The 19,897-nt window shown below is 43.0% G+C and overlaps 2 protein-coding genes across 4 annotated transcripts in view; both read left to right on the top strand.

Moving 5' to 3' along the window:
- On the top strand, positions 1-8,560 carry RSPH3 (radial spoke head 3). Of its 2 annotated transcripts, XM_069008544.1 has the most exons (8): positions 82-211; positions 396-483; positions 1,763-1,904; positions 2,377-2,522; positions 3,067-3,270; positions 4,295-4,457; positions 5,528-5,614; positions 7,878-8,560. In XM_069008544.1, the coding sequence occupies exons 1-8, from the start codon at positions 102-104 to the stop codon at positions 8,066-8,068; spliced, it is 1,131 nt and encodes a 376-aa protein (XP_068864645.1). In that variant the 5' UTR covers positions 82-101; the 3' UTR covers positions 8,069-8,560. The 2 variants fall into 2 exon arrangements, with proteins under 2 accessions (XP_068864644.1, XP_068864645.1); XM_069008543.1 differs by having other exon boundaries at positions 1-483.
- A 1,421-nt stretch (positions 8,561-9,981) lies between these two features.
- PLAGL1 (PLAG1 like zinc finger 1) overlaps positions 9,982-19,897 on the top strand; it is a 47,001-nt gene continuing 37,085 nt past the window's right edge. Inside the window, exon 1 of one of the 2 annotated variants that reach the window (XM_069010559.1) lies at positions 9,982-10,111. The gene's annotated coding sequence lies outside the window, so the exon portion shown is untranslated. Of the gene's footprint in view, positions 10,112-18,744; positions 18,763-19,897 lie in introns of those variants that run through there. The other variant, XM_069010560.1, reaches the window with a different exon arrangement.

The following is a 19,897-nucleotide window of genomic DNA, read 5'->3' as shown; positions in this document are numbered from 1 at the left end:
ATGCGCCGCGCGTTGCCCGGGAGACGGACGCCGTTACCGCTCCCTCAGGCCGCGCCCGCCCCGCGCGAAGCCGGAGTCGGAGCCGCCGCACGGAGCCCACCATGGTGCCCATCCGAGCGCCCGAGCTGGACGTGCCCTACAGCTTCTGCAGCCAGCCCCGCTCCCTGCTCCCCCGCCCCAAGTACCGAGAGCAGTCCAACGCCGCCGAGACGTGAGTGCTGGTGTCCGGCGGACCGCGCCGCCCTCCCCGGGCCGCTGCCCCGCTGCCCTCCGCGCCTTTCCCCTCGGCCCAGCTCCCTGCCGGCCCTTCCCGGGGAGCGCAGCCCCCGCCGCCCTGCCTTTCTCGTGCGCGGCGTGCGGGGGCCGCAACCGGCGCTGTCTGTGCTGTGCCGCAGGGAGAAGGGCCCGCGGCGCTACGGCAACATCATGATCGACCCGAGAGTGGTGCGCGGCAACGCTTTGTCCATTCGCCTCCTGCCGGAGGTATGGGAATTTTTAGTGTGGATCATACTACAGTTATGTTGGAAAGTCATAGGGAGGGCAGCAAAGCTGTTCCTGATTTATAATTTTAACTACCGAAGCTGTAATTTTACTTTCAATGTTTCACGTAGTCACAAGCTCTCCAGTTAAACTAGCCTCTGTTTCCAGCTCATTCTTAAAGCATGTAGTTTCATATGAACTTGTGCAGTTCTGATTTTTTCCCTCCCTTTGAGTACTTGATTCCTTCATTTTCCTTCTCCATTTCTTTAGTGCAATGGTCCTGAGCACGGGTCATTACTGGATAATTTGTTATCCTATGCAAGGTGTCATCAGGGAGAATTACAGCTCTTGGGAAATTGAGTCGTGGGGTAGAGTTTGTTTTTTCCTACCATAGAAGCAGAGCTAAATGGTCCAGCTGTATGCAAAAGCTGCTTGTGAGGATACCAAAGTATTTTGTTTGTATTACTGGTATATCCTGATACAATAGTAAATAATGGAATCTTAGAATGGTTTGGGTTGAAAGGGACCTTAAAGATCATCTAGTTCCAACCCCCTGCCATGGGCAGAGACACCTTCCACTGGTCCAGGTTGCTCAGAGTCCCACCCAGATGTGATACTTTGTTTTCAGAGAATATTTCTACATAGATAATTTGATCATATATGAACTTAAAGCAGTCTGTATTTTTTAAAGCTACTGTTGAAAATAGCTTTGTGTTGTTCAGTAGCTGTTTCTTAGAGTGAATTTTATGTAAGTTTTGTTTAAGAAGTTCAAAACTGATGTTTATCTCAATCCATAAGTAGAGTACTGAATAGAAAAGTTATTGTGAGTTTCTTGTTTCATCAACAATAATTGGTCCTAGAATTTTTATCTAGCAAACAATTCTGTTCATAATATGATAACTGGACTTAAGTCCATTTGACCTCTCAAAATTTGAAAACTCTCACTTGTCAGAAAAAACACACCATTTTAATATACTTTATCTTACAAAGTTCTGTATACAATATTTACTTTCACATAACTAATTAATTAATTACTCAGTGTGAGATGCCATTATTATGTGCCTGTAGGCAGCTAGCATAACTTACTAATTTCATGCCATACAGTCTTTACATCAACTGAAAATATAGAGCCAGGACCCAGTAAAGTAAATCCAACATACTAGATAGCTAGCATTAAAATCAAAGAGCAACCTTCATTTTTCTGTAGAGGCAATTGAGTATCATTTTCAAGTACAAAGTTTATTCTGTTTTGTGGGTGTTTTTCTTCTTCACCCCTGCTCAGAGTACCCAGCCCAGTACCCCTGAGGTTAAAAAGCAGAGGAAAGCCCAGAAAAAATTACTGGCCAGAAAGTTTACACACGTGCAAATCCGACCAGGAACGCCAGAGCCTGTGGAAGGCAGAGAACATGTTCATGTGCAGACAGGTAGAAGGCTGCCTTTTTTTCATCTGTCTGAAAAGAAAAGCTTGCTGATCTATGTTCACTTGCTAAATTGGTGATGAAGTTGGTAGAATCACACAAGGATAAGTTTAAATCATAGAATGCTGGAATCAGAGGTTCTAAACTTGTCTAATTAGTGACATTTTCCCAGAAGGTCTGTTTTTCAGCATACATTCTTGAACATTAATCAAGACTTCTTCATATATTTCCATTTTCAGTATAATCAGAGAAGTTTCATATATGCTTAAAATTGAAGGTTTTAAAACTTTTGTTTAAGGTGAACTCCTGACCTATGCAGCAAACTGACCTGTGTTTCGAGAGGCCTTTTTTTTAACTTTATAGATAACATTTTATTGCAATCTTTGGATGTAATTCAGAATGTAGAGTCATCAAAAACAGTTGAGAGATAAAATAAAAAGAATCCCACTTTGAGTATTCATTGTGCTTTTGTTTCTAGAACTGTATTTGGAAGAGATTAGTGATCGGATAATAGAGGTTGATGGAGAGTGTCAAACAGATGAATTTTTGGACAGACCACCCACTCCACTCTTCATACCAGCCAAAACAGGAAAAGATGTGGCCACACAAATAGAAGAAGGGGAGGTATGAAATCAGGTCCACAAGCGCTGTCAAAATATATCTCCCATACAAAACACATTTCTGATACAAAATTGAAGTAGAAACAGAAAAGAACTAATCCTCACAGAACATGCAAAAAAACCCCAAACCCAACTCACCAATGTCTGCTTTGAGGTTAAGTGTAAAATTAAGGAAGATGTATCTCCATGTGCACTGGTTCTGCTGCTTTCAGCTATGAACTACAGTGTTGAGAAATGCTCTCTTCTGTAAAACGTGTCCAGCCCAAGAAGGGAACACAGAAATAGGGTCCAGGTAAGTGCTTGGCAGTCCACACAGGGGCTGTGGGAGGGTGTGTGGTGTCTCCCTCCAGCCCACTCACTACTTAGCCCCCAGCAGCACTCATGATTCTCTCTGCCTCAACTGACACTGGTCCCCCACCTGCACCTGCATTTATCCAGCCTGACTTCAGTACAAGGGCTTTTTTATCCTTTTTCTCCTTGCCAATCTTTGTTAAGAGTAACTGTGATCAAGGGACATTTATCTCTGTTTTTCTGACTCCCATCCTCAGTTGTTTGACTTTGATATTGAAGTTAAGCCAATCCTGGAAGTGTTGATTGGGAAAACAGTGGAGCAGGCTTTGCTGGAAGTCATGGAGGAGGAAGAGCTGGCCCAGCTGTGGTCACATCAGCGTGCCTTCGCAGAGCTGCGTAATGCAGAGTTTGCTGAATTGCAGCGCTTGGAAGAGCAGGACAGGCGAATCAGAGAGGAGAAGGTAAGCCTTCCTCAGGGCAAGGCCTGTCTGAATGATGTCAGAAGGGAGAAAAACATTTCCAGTGCAGAACGACAAGCTGTGATATAAGCTGGGTATGCCCAAAAGGGTACTGTCAGCTTTGATATACCTTTAAGCATTTTGGTGACATACAGCTGCACTCTGCCACTTGCTCTCGTACAACAGCACCACACTGTTGCGTTTACTTGGAGCAGTCATACTTGAGTGGCCTGGTGTAGTTGGACGCCTGGTCAAAAGGTCAAACCCAACAGCATTTTCTTCTGTACCTGGTGAAGCTGTTTCTTGAGCCTTTTCATTATAATAACTAAACAAATGGAGTACTTGGAATTAAGAGAGACACCTCCTAGTCTTTCACACCCAATGCATGAACTACTCTGTGTGTACATCTCAAGATCGCCAAGTATTATGCTATATTAATAATACTTACTAAATAGGAATAAACAGAAAAGGTAAGACTTAATTACTTACTATTCATCAGCTTTGTATAATTGTGTTTTCTAATGTTTTCCTGAACTAATTTGAGTTTTAATATTTTTGTACATGAAATAGGATATAATATTGGAAGATTAAAAGTTTGGGAAATATTTATCCAACCTCATCACATTCCAAGGCCAACAAACAGCTTGATCTGCAATAATAAAGCAAAAAGTCATGAGATTAATGTGTACTAAGGCATCAGAAAAGGGTTTCATTTGGCCAGCTGTGATGCCCTTATTTTATAGACTTGCCATAATCAGAAAAAGAATACTACAGAAATGTGTTTCCCTGTAATTTGGGGGTATTTTAATACTCCATAGATAAAGTACAAGCTTGCTTTCAAGCACTCTTTAATGAAATCTTTAGTGAAAGTCAGAGGCTGCAAATACCAGGTAGAGATCATCATTACCTGTACTTTTGACTATCTTTTCTATTTATGAGACACACACTGTGATAGTTCTTCAAAATCTAGATCAAAGGAGTCACAGCTAAAGGCCTCTAAGTTTTACATGCATAATTGCCTTGACAGGAACGTCGCAGACTTGAGCACCTGGAAAAGCTGAGGAAACAGAAAGAGACTGCAGAGAAAGTTGCAGCTCGGGCATTTGCTCAGCGTTACCTGGCTGATCTCATTCCCTCAGTCTTCAACAATCTTCATGCCAGTGGATTTTTTTATGACCCTATAGAAAGAGGTTTGTTTTGTTTTTTTCTTTTTAAATATGTGAGCAAGGTAATATAAAGCTCAAAACAACCATGAAACATAGCATATTGTCCTATTATTTAGAATAATGTCATAAGACTTTATTAATTTACATTTGTGGCTGAACTCATAGTTTTAACACAAACAAACATTATTGATCATCTGTACAAATAGTGAAGAATAAGCGAGAGCTGACAGTGTGACAATGAGAAGAGTTGCTTTGGAACTGGAGAGAAATAAATGGGTGGGTAGGATTGGGAGAGAGAGAGATCCAAATTGAAGTACATGTATTTTTATAGAACAGACAAATCAGTATGTCATTCTGAATATTTTTTAATGATTATCAGAGCAAGGGAGAAATTAGTCAATTAGAATTAGGCCCAGAAAACAATTTTGGAGTTGTATATCAGTGGCTTCCAAGCTGTTAGAATCAGCAGCATTTCTTATGAGCTACTTTGCTCCACCCCACTTCACCAGTCTCCACATGGGCACAGACCACAGCTTGGGAATGGTTACACTCTAGCTAGGATAAATCATGGGATCAATGCAGAAACTGAGTGTGGTTTTCAACCAGGGCAGGCTTTGGGATCACAGTGTACAAATAGTATCATTTGAGAAATACACGGATAAGCAAGAACGCCTTAGTCAGAGAGAACAAATGCTTTCAGCAGACCAGAAGCCAAATGTCTTTGGAAAGCAAGGCAGGAAATGTTATTCTCCTGACTTGTTCAGGATAGTTATTTGGATCTCACTAGAACGTGGCTGTGTATCTCATCTCTTCTGAGCCCTTCAACGGTGCCAGACCTCTTTGTAAACAACTGCAGTTGAGAGGACTCTGCTCTGAGTCTATAATGATGATGAACCTCAGTAAGAGAGGTTGGAGGTAAGAAACCAAACATCATCTGAGAGATTTTGTCTGACTCTTGCAGAGCAAGTGCCTTTTGGTGGGGGGGGGGGTCATTCCTTAATTGTCATAGCAAATAAAAACAGCCACCAAGTCCTATTGGTCATCCTTTATAAAGTGATGTTTTCTCTTCGTTTCTTCCTGCTAAATTCTTACAGATATTGAGACAGACTTCCTTCCATGGCTGATGTCAGAAGTGGAAGAAACACTACAGAGGAAGGTTCTGGGAAGGATGATGCTTGACTGTAAGTTACCAAATCCTGGAACGTAATGTGGGCTGCCTGATGTTCTTGATTGTTTTTTTGCTGATCAGAACAAATGTCACATTTATATGCTCACTGTGGGTTAAGGTAGTGATGCCTTAAGAGGCCTCCTAGACACAGACTGGACAGGAGTAAAAGAATAAAATAGGTATTTATTTGAAAGGCCTTCTAAGGTACCCCCTGGGAGCCACAGGCTATTGCCAAAAATGGACCCCAAGATGGATGACAGGTCCTGAGTTCTTCACACCTTGATAGGTTTGGTTCATTTGCATATCAGGGTTAATTCTCCAATTAAAACTTCAGTTCAATGATGTAATTTCCCCTCCACTGGCCCCCCCCTTAGAAGCTCTTTGGATTATACTTTTTGGGCCTAGGATGGTCTGGGTGACCTTGGAGAGCAGGCCTGGAGAGGCTTTGTTATGTCTACCTAGCACAAGTGAGCAGAAACTAGCAAGGTACAAGAAACCTCAGAGTTACACTCTAAGCAGTACAGAATCAGGAAAATATAAAAGTTAAAACCTAGGCATCAGTAGGAGGTGACATTTTAGGAAAAGCTCCAAGTACCCATGGCTTTTTGTGTTGGGGGTTTTGTTTATTTGCGTTTGTTTGTTGGTTTGTTTTTTTTTGCTATATTAACATGTTTTAATATTGGAAAACTACTACTACATACAACTAGGTAACTGATATTCAGCTGAAACAATGGAAGTGTCAGTCATGCTGCAGTATCCACTCTCTTCTGGCTTTATACTGTTTGAGATGTGTTAATGCTGGGAGATACAGCACATATGTCAGGAACAGAATGGTTAAAAAATGCAATTGTTTTTTTCTGCTATAAAGCTTCTACTTCCTCTGTGTTATGCAGCCACCACTGCTGTAGTGTTCTCTGTAGTGCACCTGATTGTGCCAGTGGGAACCGAAAAACCCACCTTGTGTACTGCCACATATATACCATGAAAGTCTCTTAATCTGCTTGTGTAAGCTCCCAGGGCTATGGATTATTCTCCTACATGAAAGGAGGATGATGGCAGGCCATGGTTGACTAAAAAGTGAGGTGACCAATATTTTTCATCAAAACAAGGGCTTATCTCCTTATCAGTCAATAATCATGTCCTTGCTTTTGAAATAGATTGAAATATCAGTCTCCTTTTGGGCTAGTTCAAACTAAATATTTGGGCTCTTATTAGTTCAGAGGCTGTAGTTGAAACACCTGAAAAACCTGGACTCTGTCTTGTGTGGAAACACAAAACTATGGCGTATGTGTGCCCAGCTGTGTGCACCTAGGTCAAACCACTTTTTACAGTTGCATCTTCATTCCTATAGTTTTCCTCTTACTGGGATTTTGGGTTTGTGTTACAATTGTATTTGCTTCCTTTGGGTTTATTGTTAGTTTAATCAGGACTCTGAATTTTATTTTTTAAGGCATAATATGATTTGGACAGTTACAGCTGGTCTGTTAGGTATTTTATGCTGATATATGTGCCAGTAAGTACACTCAAGGATCACTTCTTCATGTAGCTCTTCAGAAGGAAGGGACATTTCTCTTATTTTAAGAAAAAAATATTGTCTGTGAGTACTGAACAAACATCCTAAGGAGAATCTTGCTACAGGATACAGTATTGATGAGAATATCTATAATTTTCTTGTTAAATCTGTTTAAGTTTTTAACCAGATATCATTGTCTTGCTCCAGTCCTAAGACATACCTGGGGCAGGTCAGTAAGTAATGTAAGCAGCCCATTTTGCTATTTATCATCCATATTTCCTGACTTATACCCAGTCACTCACTGTAAACATCATCTCTGCAAAAGGAACTGCAAATCATATTCCTCAAATTTTGTAGAGGATATTTAGTGGCTTCTATATCCTCTTATGTAGAAACATAGGGAAAGTCTCTAAAGATCCATTTTTAACCTATTTGAATGAAGACAGCCGAAAACATCACCTTGTGTGTAACCTGACCAGTCCTTGTTTGTGGTGGGGTGACCTGCTCTGGGAGTGAGAAGCAACTGTGAGGAAATCAACAAAAATATCCAAGTGCACTCTTTCAAATTACTGCTGTGAGTATAAACCAGTCATTTGGCTACAGCAGCTGAAATGTTTTTTCTCACTTAGGTATTCCTTCATTTTTAGAGTTACTTCAGGGTTCTTTGTCTATTTAAGGATTTATAGGTCAGTAATATATTAAAAAATCTCAAATTATAGGGTTTTTCCTTCATGTTTGTTAATGGTGGCTATCTCTGTTTCAGCCTTGATTCGTATGGTGGTTGAAAAACGCTTAGATGAATTTAGCCATCCACCTCCATCTGATCAGACAGAGGCACCTGCTGAAGAGCCCAGAGCAACAGATGCAGCTCCCCAGGTGTCTGGTGAGGCAGATGCTGCTGACCAACTAGTTGCAGAGAAAGAAGAGACTGACCAACCTGTTGCTGAGGAATAGCCTTCAGATTCCACCTCTTCTCAGTTAGAATAATCAGGTCAAGAAGGAACACTGGATTAGGAAACTGAATAACAAACAGGCAAGTCATCAAGTAAATGGAGACCAATGGCTTAGAAACAAGGAGTTAATTCCTATCTGTTTACAGGTATTGTGCCCTAGTCATGCTGAAGGATTAACCTAAGCAACAGTAGAGCATTAAAACATGTTTTCCATATGCTGGAATTGCTGATTTCAGGCTGTAAGAATCAAGAGAGAAGATACTAGTGCAATGAATGGCAGGGGAATTCTGTCCCCTTTTACACAATCCAATCCATCAAAAACCTGTGAGGTTTATGGTTGGAAAGAAATGCTGTCCCACACCCTGTGCTACAAGGTCGTGAGAAGGATATTGAATGCATCATAACCTTTGCAAGTGCTTTGATAATGTTCTTGGAAGACTATTTCCTTACTTTCCTTATTTTGAAAGGTAGTTACTACAGCAATTAAATAAACTGCTTTTCACTCATGTTAGTCTTTCCTCACACAAACTTGGATGGACATCTCAGCAGGTAATAGAGCCAAAGCCGCTGTTCCTCAGGCTTGTCAGGTTCAAAGAGTTACCTGCCCCTGGGAATTTCTGCCTGTGCAAAATCCTCCTTAGCATCCTCTCTTAGAGCCCCTCCTGGAGGTGAGGGGCTGGAGCTACATGCAAAGTCCAGTCTCGGTTTTCTTTGTAATCGTCCTCTCCTGCCGGTACACTGGAAGCAGTACCAGACATGACTGACAAAATGTGCCTTCACTGCCGCGTGTAGTTAGTTGTCTGTTCACAGGCAATTCCACAGGTGGGGCAGTCCCCCTCACAGAAGTACATCTGTGCTACTTTGCAGCAACACCGTTTCCTTGCTGGGTCAGTGTTCCCAGCAGCAGCTGTCCCCGGCAGGCAGGTAGGGCCGCAGGGTGGACGGCTCTGAGCCCACGGTGGCACGGGGGGTGCACGGGGGTCTGCAGCTCCTGGGTGTGCGTGCAGGGGGGAGCGGAGAGCGGCCAGAGGGAGCTGGCGCTGCAGGCACTAGAGGGCAGGACAGCCCACGGCAACCCGGCTGGAGAAACGGGTGGAAAGACGCTGCTGGCGTCACCTATTGCACATTGCACACCCTGCACTAGCGACACCCATCTCAACTTCCCTCCTCTGCTAAACCCCAATGGTGTCGAACTTTTGCAAAATTTACTCATTTATAACGTGAGGAGCCAACTTTGGAATCAGCCAGTGCAGTTCACACTGGCTCATAGAATGATAGTTTGGGTTGGAAGGGGCCTTACAGATGATCCAGTCCAACCCCACCCCTGCTATGAGCAGGGACACCTTTCACTAGGTCAGGTTGCTCAAACTCCCATCCAGCTTGGTGGTAACGGAAAAGGTGGGATCATCTCCGCGGGGATGACCCGTGATAGTACCAGAAGAAACAGCCACTGCTCGCTTCAGGGGACGTGCACACACTGCCTTCCCCTTCGGCCTGGGGGATGCGAGTCTGCAACTGAACCCCAAGTCAAGGAAGCAAAACCGGGACGTGTGTGCAGGACATTCTAAGTGCTGTGAAGTGCCTTCCTGAGAAGTTGTTAACCACCAGCAGTGCAGGTCAGGGCGTTCTGTGGATCCCCACCAGCTCCGTGGCCACGGCAGAGGCAGTATCGGCGGCCGGACAGCCGCGGCACTCGCACTCCGCTGAGAGCAAGTTTCGCGGCAGCGCCGCCGCAGAGCGAGCGCTCGGGCACCACCGGCGGCGGAGCTGCACGTCCGCGCCGCCCCCGCGCTCCGCTCGGGATTCGCCCCCCGCCCCGCGCTGTCCCGGCGCTCCGCAGGGGCGGAGCGGGGAGGGGACGCGGCGCGGCCGCCCCTCGGCCCGGCCCTCCCCCGGCCCGCCCGCCGCCGCCGCGCCGCCAGGCGTCTCCCCGGGGCCGGGCACTGCCGCGGGGACGGGAGGAGCCGCTGCCGCCGCCGCCGCCGCTGCGCTCCCCGGCCCGGCGCTGGGGGAGCGGGCGGCGCCCGCGGAGCTGGGCCATGAGGTGAGCGGGCCGGCGTGCGGGGCCGGGCCGGGGGCGCTCCGCCGTCCTGCAGCGGTGCCGGGGCGCTCGGGGGAGCGGGGGGCCCTCTCCGGGCAGGGCGCTGGGGGGCGGGCGCTGAGCACCGGGACTGTCGGACCGGGCCTGCCGCCGCAGGAAAACTGTGCCACAATGCGTCCGCCTTCAGGAGATGAGTTTCGTCTTTACTTATTTATTTTCCGCTGCTCCCCCTCGACTTTCCCCGCGCCCCGGCTGCCGTGCAGGCTCTCCCGCTTGTCCTCCCGTAGCGCCGTGCACCGGAGCCCCGGGATGGGCGCCCGCCCCGGCCCCTCTTGCCTCTGGGCACAGAAAGGCTGCAGGACCGGGAATTTGGTGGAGGAGGGGACATCTCATCTCTCCTTCGTGCCTCTCTCCAGCCCCACGGCCCCCACGGGGCTTTCAGGGCACAGTGTGGGGCAGCGGGCAGTGCCGTGACCCGCGTCTGGCGGTGGCACCCCGTGACGAGAGACTCGGATCATGGTCCGGGAGGTTTCTTCCCCTGTGGAAAAACATAGAAGGCCCCAAAGGTGCTCCCGCCGCTCGCACACGGGTCTCGACGCCTGCATCAAAACCCCCGCCGACAGAAGCAGCCGCAGCACGGTTTGCACAGTTTTCCATCTCTCTTCAGCAGGCTGACAGCTTGCCGAGGTCAAGCCTTGAGCTGTCATTGACTCCTACGGGACACACGACTTTTTTTTTTTTCCTGTGGGGAAGACGAATATACTACATTATAGGATTTGGTTTTTATCTTAAAGTGCCTAACTTGGTTAAAATTTAACTTTCAGTTGTTTTTTATTTCTCTGTTAAAAGTTTCTGTCCCTCAGTCAAATGACAGTTCATTTTTTAGAAAGGTGAATTTTGGACAGCCAGAGTTTTCTCTGAGAGCTCTTGCTTCTCCTGTCTGACTTTAGCACAGCAAGTAGGTTCCACCTTACAATGGATGGCCAGTAAGGCAAACTGCTTTTGTAGAAGATATTTAAAGTAGTTGATGAAGTGTACAAAGTAGTAGCTGTCTTTAAAATGTGAGTTTACACACAATCTTCCCACCTCAGCTGATATTTTTAATTTATAAAGGACTATACAGGACAGAATCCAAGCTATGTTTTTGGGTGCACAATATATCTACATACATATTTGTCTGTGGCCACTTCATCTAACATGATGAGGATCTTCATGGATAAATACAAACGATACATACGTTCTCTTTCCAGGAATCAGTAGGAGAGAATGTGCCTGGCATTATAACCAGGAGATTAGCAAATCCATCTCTGACAGAATGGGGAAGAGGTTCTCAATCTGAGCACTCACATCTCAGTATTGCAGTTGGAAAATTAACATCAGCATGTGTGACCTGATTCTTGGTTGTCCCAATGCTTAGCAGAAAATCTGGCTGTTTAATTCTGAGATACCTAATTACATGCAGCAGAACAAGGTGTCAAGCAGTCCTGTCCCTTCTTGGCACTTCTCTTTTTTGTTGCAAGGTCTGCAGTATGCCAGTGACCCTGCATCATCTCTGTTGCGCTCTGACCCTTCACCGGGGAGAAATAAAGATGCTGTCATTGGGAATTTCCCTTCGCTGGTCCTTCCTGTCCCTGTTGTTGGTCTGGAGCAGTGCATGGAACACTGCTCTGCCTCTGTGCATGGGCAGTGGTCACACTGCACAACACAAAATGGGGCTGTGTGGGGCAGGTGGCTCTGGGTGGAACGTGGGGCGTTCTGCTAAACAGAAGTACAGGTACAGTCACAGGATTGGTGACAAATTGTGTTTTTATTTTTTGATATTTTGTGTGTTTGCTGTTGTGGTGCCACTGTATGTGCAGTATATTTTCCACCATTAGTGTGCCCTGAATTGTAAGTGAAAGCAGTCAAAATCTCATTTGCAAACCTAATGGGAATTGGTATAGATCCTGGAGTACTATAACTGTGTAATGGGCTGACTGCCACTGCTTTTTGAATTGTTCAGTGCTCTGACATGTAAATAGGACCTGGTTGTTCTGATCATGCAGATGCTGAAAATTGATAATAGGATTATTTGTGTAAGAAGCAGAAGATGGGATGAGCGGGAATAAAAGAGAGAAACAAGATTAGAAAGACTGTACCTGTTCCTCTGGACCTGCGTATCAGAGTGAGGACAGTAGTGGGAGGTTTGGAGAGTTTGATACCAAAAATCACATAAATACAAGAAAATAAATAATTATTTCCTAAAGGGGGCCATTAAATCGTGTAGTTTATTCTCTGAGTTTAACCAGGGCAGGTTACAAATTCATGCTCACTAAAGGCAATGACTTCTATTTCCTTTAATTTCTGTAACTTTCTCTTTATCCAGAATCTCCTTGTGTGAAGTTTTGTGAGCACTTGCATGTCTTCTCTCGCTGCCTGCCCTTCTGCCAGGACTCAGTGGAAAGGAAGCATCATAAGATAATTCCCCTCCCTTGACTATTGAGAGACATTTAATCTGCAGTGTATTGCCAGGGCTGGGACCTGAGCTGCTGTCCCTCTCCCTCAAATTCTTAATTTCTTGAGTGATGATTAAAACGCAAAAAACATCAACCCCCACCCTGCTCATAAGTGAATACACACTCTATACTTAAGGCAGTCAGTGCTGGCATTGTAAGTCTGATGCATTTGAGCACTTGACCTTACACCTAACTTTGCAAATCTAAATCATCCTCCTCAGTAGGAGCAATCTGGCTCACAAGATGTTTTCAAAACTAGAGTATTGCCAGCTAGTTCCCTACTGGCCCTTCTGACCTTTTATTTTAAGATGTTCCTGCTTTCAAAGATAAGTGTGAGGCAAACAAGACTGCTCCAAATACCACGGGAACAGCAGTCACACACTTCTACTTTAGCCTATGCCACCGTGCAAGCGGCTGCACCATTTAATTGTCACTAAACCCAGAAGAAACTGTTTGTTCTTTTCTTGCGTGTGTGTAAAGAAGTAGGAAATCTCTTTGAATGATGCCAAGGATACTGCTATTTTGTGATAACTAGCAGGAAATAACAAGAGTTAGGACAGAAAGAAGGTCAGTTGACTTGAATTCTGTATGGGAAAATCTTGAAAGTTGATCATAAAATTTAGTTCTACACATATCCTGGGGATAATCAAATAAATATTTTGCTTCCAATTTTGCTTTTTTTGCTGACTTGTCTTTATCTTCCAACTCATTCTTCTGCATATGGGCTATTTGCAATTTGCTACACAAGAGCATTTTGGGTTCCAGATGTCTCTGACATGACAATCTAGAAGCAACAGTTCTTTCCAGTGGACTTTGCTGTCTCTTTGTTTCTCATATTTCCTCTTTTTTCTTGCTTTTTCTGCTTGTACTGATTGATCATGTGTAAAATGGCATGAGTTGCAGTGCTAAATCAGGATCAAGGATGCCTTTTTGAACTAGTTCTGTCTTGGAGGACAGAGTAAATCTGCTTTTATCTTTCTGCATCTTGCACCTAGAACACTATTTTAGGAGAAGGTGTTTCACAAACAGCTTGAGATAGAAAATATAAGCTTTCCAAATAGCATTAGCTACTTACCATTGCAAGCTGGAATCGTGATATGATGGATTGTATCATAAGGCATTGATTTTTAGTTCTAATGAGTTGGAAAGATAACTTGATCACACTGATTACCTCCAGGTGTTTTCTTCTGCACTACAGATTCTGTGATTTTTTGAAGTGCATCCCTGAGGACGGACACTGTATATTCCCTTGCTTAAACCCTCAAAAACTGCAGGTGGAATAAAGTAGAAGAGCATGCATTTCTAGTCCTTTTGGTGTGTCATAAAAGGGCTTAAATTAAGCTCAGTCATGCAAACTTGGTTACAAAACATTTTTGTTTGTTGTATTTCTTTCCTTGGGAGATCCTCAAGTTTCACATATAAAAAGATTTGTCTACAAATTCTTGAAGATATTAGAGAACTATAAATAAGAACTGTAGTTCTTGTGAGTATCTGTGAAAAGACTGAAAAAGCAGTTGTGTGGAAGAACTGTGAGCATTTCACCTTCTATTCTTAACTTAGAAGTATAGAAGACGATGTAGGAAGTATCTCAGGAATATCATCATGGTCTGCTGTGAGTGGCACCTAGTCCTAGCTCATCAATGATTTAGTAATGGGGAAGAACTTCCAGCTCTCACAGAGGTCAGAGAGTAAATGCTGATGTTCATCCCAGCCCAGCTGCTGTGTAATGTAGAAGGATTCCCTGTCTCAGTTGTCTCCTCTGTCTCTTGTTCCCCTGCTCTGAGGGAGGTGGGAAAGGGTCTGTTCTAGGAGGATGTTTCTTCATTGCCTATTTTCTCTGTTATCTTGGGAAGGAGTAGGGGAATTGTCTCTTTTGTGTGTTGAGATATAATAGAAAAGGGTTCATCTCTTGGGTGTCAGGAATGTTAGTATTCTTTTTGCCTTACATGTGGCAGGCAAAAAAGTGTGACAGGGAAACCTGTGCTTATGGTTAAGGTAGCTCAATGGATGGCTGCCCAGACCTGGATGTTTCATTTAGAGGTGTCTCAGTGCTAAGTGTCAGCTTTGGGTGCTGAGGGGTGTTGCAGGTGCCCCAGACATGCCTCATGGAATGGCTCACCACGTTCATTGTGCAGATGGCACCATGCTTTGTCTTCATGGTGATGCTAACCATGCTGGAGGAAGTCTTGTGCTGCCACTTTGGGAGCTCTAGTCACTGCAGAATGGCAAGATTCATCCACAGATTAGTAAATTTTCTGGACTTACCCTGTTGGGAGGCACTGTCCCGTGTCAAACTTAGATCATCAAATGATCATCTGAAGAACTGTAGCAAAAAATGCATTAGCAGCAAATGCAGAATAGCAGCTGTAGATGGCACTTCTGAAAATACTAGTGCAGCAGTATCTAACCTGTGCTAACATGCACAACAACAAGCAAATGTAGTGCATTGAACAATATTAAACTTAGCTACTCCACTCACTGTCTTGTTTCCAGATTCCTGTTGCTGTTCATGGTGTTGAGGGACTCTTGAGGAGAAGCAAGGATGTCTTCTGCAAGAGTGTCACATGTATCTTTCAGAGAGAACCACAACAGGAAGAGTCCCATGTGATTATTTGGTCATAAACTATCACTGGACTTTTGTTGGTGTACTTTAGCTAGAATGTTATTTCAATCCCTGCAGCTGTATAATGTGATCGACAGCTTTGGTTTGTCCCGTCCTGCAGATATAAGTAACTTCAGATTCAGTATGCCTTTTTTAAAGATTACAGTAAAAGTGCTGTAAAACTGAGCAATAAACAAGCTATTTATATAGCATTAAACTTCTATTTTGCCTTGACGGGTTGATGCCCAAAGAGGACACCAAGTGTCTAATCATTACATTGTCCTGCAATAATAGGCAGTGGAAGGACCAGTGAAGCACATATTAAAGACAAAACTAAACTAGTTCAATGCTTATTTTGTTCCCAGAGAGGTAGATATTACTTCTTTTCCAGGTGGAATTGTCTCTAGAGTCATTGTCACAGATACGGCATGCAGAGAACCAAGAGGAGTTTGAAAGGAAAGGAAGTAGAGGTACTGAACAAAGATCTAGAAAGAGGCAGTAAGCAAAAGGCAGAGGGAAGGTATTAAAATGCTGGAAAGTATTAGCTAGGAGAAAGCAGTTACTAAAAACATAACTGATGTTGGATTGCCATAACAAAAGGGAAACTCATAGATAGGAGTACAAAACCCCCAGAGATTTGTTTTGAAATCATAAGTTCTATTTTGATTCAATTTTCATTCCGTCTTAGCAACCAGCTTAATTTTCTGTGCAGAGAGGCAACCTTTGTAGTGCTCCAGAAATGTTCCATGCATAGTCTAGGATGCTTTCTGGCTCCTGTTTTTTTCTTTGTTATGTGCTGGGAGTCATGGCTCACCTGCATCATTGAGTAAGTAAAAGGCATTAAACCCTTTTAAAATGATTAAGACAAACCAAGAAGATGTAACGTCATCTTTTTCTGCTTCAACTGTCCATAGGTATCTCAGCAATCACCCATATTAATTAGGCAAGTGACTTAATATCTCTCACAGTGAGAAAGAGCAGCAGGTGATTTGCCTCCTGAAGCACTTATGTTTTTGTATTCTCGGGACTCATCCAAGAAGACCAGGGCTGCCGGCCAGAATGAGTCCAAATGCATTATGACAAAACCACTCCTCTCTCTTTCAGTGGAAACTAGCACATGAGGTATCATGAGTAGATACATCATTTGCTTCCTGTAAACCTGGCAGCCAGATAGCCCTTCCTCATCCCAGTGGTGCCAGGCGCTGGAAAGAGATCACTCTGTGTTGGTTCTCAGTGGTAGATGCCAATGAAAGTACAAAAAAATGTCAGGTGAGGATTTCCACAGTTAGGCTGTAAGACCCCAAATGAATGAAGGTAAATGAAACTTCTCTTGTCCAGAGAAGGGCAGCAAAGCTGGTGAAGGGTCTGGAGCACAAGTGTTATGAGGAGCAGCTGAGGGAGCTGGGGTTGTTTAGCCTGGAAAAAAAGGAGGCTCAAGGGAGACCTTATCACTCTCTTCAACTGCCTGAAAGGAGGTTCTAGCCAGGTGGGGATCGGCTCTTCTCCCAGGAAAACAGCAACAGGACAAGAGGACATTGTCTCAAGCTGGCCCAGGGGAGTTTTGGGTTGGCTGTTAGGAAGAAGTTCTTCACAGAAAAGGTGATTACACATTGGAATGGGCTGCCAAGGGAGGTGGTGGAGTCACTGTGCTTGGAGGTGTTTAATGAAAGGCTGGATGTGGCGCTGAGTGCCATGGTCTAGTTGACATGGTGGTGATTGGTCATGTTGCACTCAATGATCAGAGGTCTTTTCCAGCCTGATTGATTCTGTTATTCTGTAACTAACAATTTCAGCAAAATGTAGCACAGCCTGTAGCACCTATTCATCACAAGCCAGTGAAACTGATACAAGTCTGCAAAATGTTTTGGTTTCAGTTAACTCAGGGCATTCAGGAAAAAATAAGTTTACTGGAAATATTTTGACTTGTTCATGACTCACTTGTTTTTACGAACCCAACACTCTTTCCTCACAAAGCAAGTAAATATGCAGGCAAAGCAAACACATTTACTATAAAATGTGTGATACCAATATTCTGTAGTTCTCAAAGGTATTCTCAGCTTGCCCTTATTCAAAACCATTTGAGGGGGTCAGGGAGGTGTTCATATGGTGACACTCACTATGTCCTGGCTTGGAAACCTGTTGCTTTGGATTTCTAGTTTTGCTTAGAACAAAAGATTGCCGAGGCATTTTGCATCTCTTGGGGGTTGCAGATGGATCGTAATGATATTCTTGTCACTGGTTGTGCCCGGCAAGGCTTCTGGACCTTATTGCTTCTCACATAGCAGCTGCCAGGGACAAGAATAATTCTCACGCTTGGAAATCATCTTTACTTGACTTGTGCACATTTACATGCTGTTCTTCTCTAAAATGCTCTTCGTGTAAGTGATAGAAGGAATTGTCTCCCATTTTAATCATTGAATTTGCTGTACAGATTTTTTGCTGAGTCTGTGGAGGGCATTGGCTAATAAAAATGTGTCCTAGTTTTTAAGCATTTATAGAATGAAAATAAGAAAGGCTGCCCTGGCCAAAACAGAGAGATTGACAAGATAGAAAACAAAGCAAGGATAAATGGGAGAGTAAATTGCTTTCCACCCTTTGTTTTACTCTAATAGAAAAGATAAGGATTGAAATGATTTTTTTTTCCTTTAAGTTGTTCTTATTGTTTCAGCGATTTGTCAGCATTGATGCCTGAATCTCAGAACACTTCAAGTTCTGGAGGCTTCAGGACCTCTACAGCCAAATATTTACAGATTTCTAGACCTCAAGCAAAAATGAAATACTGAGTTACAGAGTGTATATGAGGATGTTAGAGGTCATCAAAGTGACCTGACTGAGAACGGGTTGTGGTCTCAGTCCTTTAAAAAATAAAATTATCAGATTTTTGCTAATTTTTTCATACCACTTTTATCAACATCAAAAATCTCAGCATTATAAAATAATTTAAAAATAAACATTAAAAAATGAGTATGAACTTCTTAAACTAATAGAAAACAGAGAATATGAATAAGATTATTTTAAATATTTTTTACCCAAATCAAAAAAGCAGTTTACAAAATAGTTGAAGACAGTGTAGAATGAGTGTCTTTTTTTGATCTGTAAAAATATCAGCAGGATAGATTACTTTGAAAATTTTTAATTGTCAAACAGACTAATTTTTTAGACTGTATAAGTCTCTGAATTATCTTTGTGGTCAGTGATTTGCACTGATAACTTTATAAATTTAATAAATAATCATCTAATTTAGAGAGACCCGTAGTCAGGTTATAATTTTTAATATTAAAATCCAGCCTGATAGCAAAAGTTTTTGCACCTCTACTTAGGTATTATGGTTACTATCATACTTCCAATAATATATTTGGGTCCCAGAATCTGAAATTGCATTAAATTTTAATTTTAATGTCATGTATTTTGACAGGGATATTATTCCAAAGTTGCATTCACGAAGTTTACAGAACAATTTAAGATGGCATCACTGTGGAGAGTGTGACCTGTGCCTTCATTTTGTCTCAGCAGAGCACTGACTCCTGAATCATATGGATTCTCCCAATATGAATCTGGTTAGCAAGTCATTCGTGACCATTCATTAGAAGTCTGTTTTTGTTAAGATCGTAGTAGATGTTGGGGATAAGAATGTCATGGTGCAACAAGTAAAATACACCTTGGTAGCTGTTGACAGAAAACATCCAAGTATTTGATAGTGGGCACTTTTAGATAATCTTAAGTTCTTCCACTTGCAGACCTCACATCCCATATAAACATCTGACAGAATATGTTAATGTAGGTTTTTTATAAATTACTAATCCAGCCTTCTGGTGACTTGGGCTGCAAATGCCAAACATCTGAGTTGTTTCAGGTTATTTTTCATTAACTCACAGAACCATATTGAATGGATGTTTTAAAAGTCGGAGTTGAAGAGGTCATGCAACTGGGTGAAGAAATGAAGACAAGCGACCTCTTGGTGAATTTTAATAAAAGGTTAGAGATCACTTAGCTTGTTTTTTCTACATTATTGTAACTTTTCTATGTCAGGATCACTTTTAAATGAAGAAATTGTGTTCTTTGCCTCTGTTGCTAGAGCCTGTGGAGATGTTAATCAGATTCCAAGGCTGTCTCTGAAAAATTGGCATACAGACAAGTGACTGCAATAAAAATGCCAAACTGCTGAAATACAAGGTGTATTTTGTATCAGCCTGCACTTGGTATTCATTAATCTATGGTGCACCATATTCCAAGCTCTTTATTTGGTACTGACAGGAGAATTAATGGTGACTTGTTTTTAAGTTGTTTTTGTCATTCTGTGGAGGTAGTGGCTCTTCCTTTACCAGTCTCTACGTCATTGACCTTGTTATCCTGTTTTCATAATTCCTTTCGCGTTCTCTTTCACTGAACAAAAGAAACTTGTGTAGAGAAGAGACAGTCTCCTTTAATTTAGTCAAGTGTCAGTTTTGCAGCAGAAAACAGTAGAACAACATTGCCTTGCAGGATGAAATTTTAAACAAGCATGAACACTGTGTGTGTACGCACAGTGTATGTAATTTTTTTGGCTTCTTGTTTGAGTAATGTGCAAGCGGCACAGAATCCCAAAAAGGTTTGTATACCATGCAATTTCAGTCCAGACCTTGGAAAGGCAGGAGTCCAGTTATAACTCTGTGTTACCAGTTGTCAGTATGGGAGAACAAGAGGTTCAATGAA

The sequence above is a fragment of the Aphelocoma coerulescens genome, chromosome 3 (genome assembly GCF_041296385.1).
Source record: "Aphelocoma coerulescens isolate FSJ_1873_10779 chromosome 3, UR_Acoe_1.0, whole genome shotgun sequence".
In the NCBI taxonomy this organism is placed as follows: Eukaryota; Metazoa; Chordata; class Aves; order Passeriformes; family Corvidae; genus Aphelocoma; species Aphelocoma coerulescens.
The sequence above is the reverse complement of the archived record's forward strand: the minus strand, read 5'-3'. Positions and strand labels throughout refer to the sequence as shown.

Excerpts from the sequence above, each read along its gene's own strand:
- RSPH3 (XM_069008543.1), top strand. The coding sequence starts at position 1 with ATGCGCCGCGCGTTGCCCGGGAGACGGACGCCGTTACCGCTCCCTCAG. Across the intron at positions 2,523-3,066 it reads CACAAATAGAAGAAGGGGAG|TTGTTTGACTTTGATATTGA; the intron begins GTATGAAATCAG and ends TCCCATCCTCAG. Across the intron at positions 5,615-7,877 it reads GGGAAGGATGATGCTTGACT|CCTTGATTCGTATGGTGGTT; the intron begins GTAAGTTACCAA and ends TCTCTGTTTCAG.